The sequence below is a fragment of the Haliaeetus leucocephalus genome, unplaced genomic scaffold (assembly GCF_000737465.1).
Source record: "Haliaeetus leucocephalus isolate CR32 unplaced genomic scaffold, Haliaeetus_leucocephalus-4.0 Scaffold227, whole genome shotgun sequence".
NCBI classification, from domain to species: domain Eukaryota; kingdom Metazoa; phylum Chordata; class Aves; order Accipitriformes; family Accipitridae; genus Haliaeetus; species Haliaeetus leucocephalus.
The window spans coordinates 23,752-29,812 of NW_010972663.1; the positions used below are offsets into that span (position 1 = coordinate 23,752).

A 6,061-nucleotide genomic window follows, 5' to 3' on the forward strand; every position below is an offset into this window, starting at 1 on the left:
GCCCCACCCTGGCCCCACCCGTACCCGAGATGCCCCGTTTGAGCCAGCGTGGCTGCCCCAGCTCGATGAAGAAGTTGTCCTTCTTCTCGTACTCTTCGTCGTCCACAATCTTCACCTGCAGCGTCTTCCTGGGGACGGGGGGGACGTGGTGTCGGCACCAGCACCGGCACCGGCACCGGCACCGGCACCGGCAGGCTCAGGGGGACCCACGACACCCCGGGGGGGATGAGGGGGTGCGGGAGCTGGCCACGTCCATCCCCTTTCTGTCCCCTGGGACCCATGCGGAGGGACTGGTCCCCAGTGCGGGGTGGCAAGGCCCAACCAGAGCCTGCTCTGTCCACCCATCCACTTATACATCTGTCCATCCATCCATCAGTCTGTCCATCCATCCATCCATCCTTCTATTTGTCCATCCATCCAACTGTCTATCCATCTGTCCATCCATCCACTTATACATCTGTCCATCCATCCATCCTTTCATTTGTCCATCCATCCACTTATACATCTGTCCATCCATCCGTCTGTCCATCCATCCATCCTTCCATTTGTCCATCCATCCACTTATACATCTGTTCATCCATCCATCCATCTGTCCATCCATCCATGCATCCATCCTTCCATCTGTCCATCTCGCCATCCATCTGTCCATCTGTCCATCCATTTGTCTATACATCTGTCCATCCATTTGTCTATACATCTGTCCATCCATCCATCAGTCTGTCCATCCATCCATCCCTCCATCTATCTGTCCATCTTTCCATCCATCCATCTCTCCATCCATCCATCCATCTGTCCCTCCATCCACCAGTCTGTCCATCCGTCTATCTCTCCATCCATCCGTCCCCCCCCCCCTCAGTGCTCCCCCCTCCCCTGCCACCCGTGCCCATTAATTAGTGCCAGCGCTCCCCTGTGCCGGCAAACGATGCCTCCAGCCCAATTAAGCCCAATTGCCTTTTAACGGGCTTTTAATTGGGCCCTGGCCCCGCAACAACAGGCGGGGTGACACCCACCACCACCACCAATCAACTGATTAGGCCTTAATTAGCACTGGGAGCGGCATCCAAGGCAGGGGCAGGGATAGGGATGGGGGTTTACTACTGCAATTAAATGCTAATGAAGGGCCCTGCCATGCTGCTGGGGGGGGGTAGATTTAACGTGGGGGGTGACGGGGGGGTGTGAGCAAGGGGTGGGTGCCCGTGCCAGAGGGTCATGCATTGGGGTGCCCATCCCAGTGTGTCCCCCCCCTCCCTCCACCACCGTCCCCCCAGGGGTGCCGGTATCTCACGCGGTCTCGTCGTTCTTGAACTCCAGCTCCCCGCAGGCGTCCTCGTAATGGATGCCGCCGCCGCGGGCCGTTCCCTCCACCGTGCGGTAGGGCAGGAGGACGGTGCCACGGGCGCCAGAGCTGCGGACCACCTTCACCTCCACCGTCCCCTGGCACTCGCTGACGTGCAGCAACCGATCCTGGAAGGTGAAGATGCCGGCGTGGTCGTCGTCCAAGATGGTGACGGTGGCCACCAAAGGAGCCACCAACCGACCCTTGGGGTGCTCGGCCGAGTCGGTCTCGAACATCCCCTCGGCATCGCCCACCCGGAGGTTGAGGAGGCGGACGAAGAAGTGCTCGTCCTCCTCGAAGATGTCATCATCGATGATGCCGATCTTCAGCTCCTTCTGGGTCTCCCCTGGCTTGAAGATCAGCGTCCCCTCACTGTACTCATAGTCGGAGCCCGCCTTGGCCGAGCCATCCTCCGTCTTGTAGTCCACGTAGAAAGTGTGGTTGGCTTCAGCGCCGTGTTGGCAAGCCACCGAGAGCGTCACCGAGCCGCAGTTCTCCAGGCAGTGGTACAGGCACGGCTCAAAGAAGATACGGCTGCAGGTCTCCTCTTCGGCGTCCGAGGGCACCTCCAGGAGGGTGGAGGACCTCTTGGAGAACTCGGCCACATGTTTCTTGAGGATGTTACCGGCACCAGTCATCATACGGGTGGCCTGGATGCGGTAGAAAGCTCGGCTCTTCTGCTGGTGGAGCAGGGCGTAGTAGTTGGCCATCTCCACTAGCTGCTCCAACTCCTTCTCGGGGTGCTTTTGCTTGAGGTCCTTCAAGATCTGGATGACTTCCCGGCGGCTCTCGTCCAGCTCCTTCTCCTCCGGCGTGGGGGCGGGCAGGGCAGGCGATGCAGTGACGCCGGTGCCTTCGGCCTCGCGGCGCTCAGGGACCGGGAAGCCGCCGTCCATCTCGATGCCCTTGGGGAGCTCGCCCTCGGTGCCAATGATGATGCCGCTGCGGGGGTCGGCGCGGTAGCGCTTGTAGACGTACTTGTAGAAGAGGAGCCGTTTGTCAGCGGCCCAGGCAAAGACCACGCAGACGGGGAAGAAGATGAGGGTGAGGAGGGCTTCCCAGACCTGCACCACCCCGGGGGAGATGACGGCCAGGATCAGGTAGAGCCAGATGTAGGCAAAGATGCTCCAGGAGGCCGTGACGAAGAAGACCCTCAAGTGCTTGATCTTGCGGCTCTCACCGCCGGGGATGACGTAGACGCAGACGGCAATGACCACAAACATGTTGAAGGCCGCGCTGCCCACGATGGTGCCGGGTCCCAACTCACCCGCTTGGAAGTTGTGGCCGCAGACCTCGATGACGGAGAGGAGGATCTCGGGGGCCGAGGAGCCCAGCGCCATCAGGGTGAGGTTGGAGACCGTCTCGTTCCAGATGCGGACGGTGCCGATGCTGGTCTCCCCGTTGGCCTTGGTGATAGTGATCTCCTTCTCCTTGGAGGTGATGACCTCGATGGAGGCCATGAAGCGGTCGGCGATGATGGAGACGCCCAGGAACATGTACATCATGGCCACGAAGTAGACGATGGCGCGGGCTGCCTTGTCGCCGAAGGAGGGGTTGTCGGGTTGCCAGACGGGCAGCAGGACGCCGGGCTGGCAGCGGTTGGAGCCCTGGCACGTCCCGTTGGCCTCGGCCGCCGGCTCGGGGGCGCAGGGCTCGGCCAGCAGCACCGCGGCCACCAGCACTGCCTGCCACGCCGCCATCCCACTGGCTTCCACCTGTGGGAGAGAGGGGGGGCTCAGTGTCGGGCTGGGGAATCTTTGTTAAGGGGGGGGGGCTCATTAGTGCCAGCAAGATGGAAAACACCATCGATCCCCCTCTGCCGTCCCAGCACTGTCTCTGCACCAAAGCACCTCTAGGGACCACAGCCATGAGGCAATGCTCAGTCGTGGGGCTGGGATGGAGCTGTGGGGCTGGGGACCACAGCCATGGGGCGATGCTCAACCATGGGGCTGGGGACTGTGGCAATGGGGTGATGCTCAGCTGTAGGGCTGGGACACGGCAATGGGATGATGCTCAGCCGTGGGGCTGGGATGAAGCCATGGGGCTGGGGACCATGTCAATGGGGTGATGCTCAGCCGTGGGGCTGGAGATGTCGGCACCCCGGCAGAGCGGGCGAGGGCCGGCGGCCGCCCGCGGTGCCGGGGGTTTGTGGGGTGCGTGGGCGCTCCCAGGCTCCACCCTGGCAACCGCGTTGTTCCCATGGCAACAGAGGATGGGAACGGCTATAAAAAGGGTGATGGAGAGGGAACGGGGACCCCAAAAACCACCCGGGAGGGGTTCGGGGCTGGCCCGGCTGCCCCCTCAGTGCCTCCCGCCAGCCCCACGGCACCGCTGCCCTCCACCCCACGGGGGGGACGGGGAGGTGAGCCCGGCCAGGGCGGCGGAGGTGGTTGTGCCCCACGGTTCAGTAGGGAGGGGGGTGGCAGGGGGCCGGTGTGGGTCCCCAGTGGTCGCCGTCCCCCCACGTGGGGCTGTGGGGCACCAGCTCGCCCCACGATGGTGACGGTGCTGGGTGGGTGCAGACGTGCAGCGGCAGAGCTGGGCTGGGCTTGGTGCGCTGCCCCACTGCGCCAGCCCCATTGCACCAGTCCTATTCCATGGCCCCATTGCACCAGCCCCACTGCATCAGCCCCATTGCACCAGCCCCATTGCACTGCCCCATTGCACCAGTCCCCCTGCACCAGTCCTATTCCATGGCCCCATTGCACCAGCCCCATTGCACCAGCCCCATTGCACCAGTCCTATTCCATGGCCCCATTGCACCAGCCCCACTGCACCAGTCCCCCTGCACCAGTCCTATTCCATGGCCCCATTGCACCAGCCCCATTGCACCAGCCCCATTGCACTTTCCCCTGTCCCAGTCCCACCGCACTGGTCCCACTGGGACATCGGAGCCAGACACAGCTCCAGGACAGGTCCCAGCCCGCCGGCATCGCTGGTTCTGCCGGTGCCGGATCCAGCCCCAGTTGGGGCAGAGCACGAAGCCGCACCAAAACCCCCGAACCCGGAGATGGATCCAGAACCGCCCGGGAAAGGGGGGGGGAGCGGGGAGCGAAGCCGCCCCCAACCCGTGCCCTCCCGGGGCAGGGGAGACGCCGTCTCCCTTCCCTACGCAAACAAGGCTGTAATTAATTTAATAGCCTCATTACCAGCGGCTGGGTGAAACATCAATTAAACTGTCCGGGAGGTTTATTTTGTGGGAAAAGCGACAACGCGACTCTAGGAGTGTTTGTTTTTTTTCCCCCCGTCTGGAGAGATGGGATCCGGGCGGATGAGAAATCTCCTGGCAAAGGTTTCGTGCCGCGGGGTCACCGGGACCCGGTGGGGATCTGTCCCTGTCCCAGCCCGGATTTCCAAGGGCTCCAGCCAGGCAGCGTTTGCCATTCCCAAGGGATTTGTACCCAGAATAAGCCTCCACTGGCACCCCGAGCATCCCTCGTTTCATGGGGTGACCCCCCGTCCCCCTCCTGGCAAAGCCTTTAGTGGCGACGGTTGGCCACAAACGTTGAATTTGAGTTTAAAAACACGCTTTTGGGAGTACGACGGGAAAACTTCCCCGAGTATTTCCAGCCCCCGACGCTGAGACCCCCGCAGCCGCAATGGGAACCCCCTGAGATGCTGCAAGGGCCGGAGGCCATGGAACCGGGAATTAAAACTGGATTCGGGGAGGAAAAAAAATCCCAACCCAGAATTGGGGAGATGCTCTGCGGTCACTGGAAAAGGGATGCAAAGATGAAGGTGTCGAGGAAGAGGAGGATGAATAGCGAAAGGGGAAAAGAAGCGCTATGGAAGTGGCTGGTTTTGGAGGAGCATCCTTATGGGAATGGACAGACTGAGCTTGGGGATCCCCCCCCGATCCTCCATTCCTGGGGATCCCCCCCCGGACTGGGATGGAGCTGCCGATTCCCTTCCAGAATAATCCAAGCGCATCCCCCCAAAGGGGGACCCCAGATCCCAGGAAAATCAGGGGTGGAAACGGGACGTGCAAGGAGCCTGGCCCAAAAATTCCATTTTTTTTCCCATTTTTCTCCCATCCCTTGCGCTCCCGCCCGCTTAAGCGAGGCCGGGGGGGCTCGAGCAGGAGCGCAAGGGGGAGGGGACGGTGGTGGGATGTATCCGTATCCCACCGGTCTTTTCCCAATGCATCCCATCTCCCAGGTTTTTGGGGGCTTTTAATCATCATTTTTTATATCCAGAGCTCTCCGACATCGTCAGGATTGGGAAATGGAGGGGGGCGGGGGGGAGGAAAAAAGGCTTTATGATATGGTAAATCCTTTTCCTAGTCGGATTCTCTGCTGGATAAATCGCCCGCCAGGAGCGGAGGCGGCTGATGGAACTGGTGGTGTCGCCCCCCCCCCCCAGAAAAAGAGACCTGGGGGGAAATTTGGGGGTTGCCCCCCCTCAAAAAAACCCAGCCCCAAACCACCTGTTTCGATGGATAAGAACTCAGCGTTTTTTTTTTTTTTAATGCTTGCTGGCCGGGATTAGGGAATACGAAACGAGCGACCTCCCCCCAGCCCCCCCCCGATGCACTCCCACCATTACGGCCGCCAAAACCTTTGGTTTCCCCCCCCCAAAAATGGTGGGGAATTATTTACGGGCGGGGGGGGGGTGTGTGTGCCCCCGTGCTCTGGCGGCTTGGGGGGGTCCTGGAGGAGGAGAATGACCCCAAAAAGGGGAGGGGGGACGGACACAACACCCCCCCGGGCAGGGAAAATTGGGGAG

General features: G+C 61.5%; 1 protein-coding gene across 1 annotated transcript in view; it reads right to left on the reverse strand.

Annotated features, from left to right (window-relative positions):
• The window catches only part of SLC8A2 (solute carrier family 8 (sodium/calcium exchanger), member 2), a 6,468-nt gene extending 3,516 nt beyond the window's left edge, over positions 1-2,952 (reverse strand). Inside the window, 2 exon segments of the mRNA XM_010567118.1 lie at positions 8-128; positions 1,286-2,952. Coding sequence (XP_010565420.1) covers positions 8-128; positions 1,286-2,841 — 1,677 coding nt within the window. The 5' untranslated portion in view covers positions 2,842-2,952.
• Positions 2,953-6,061: the final 3,109 nt, after the last annotated feature.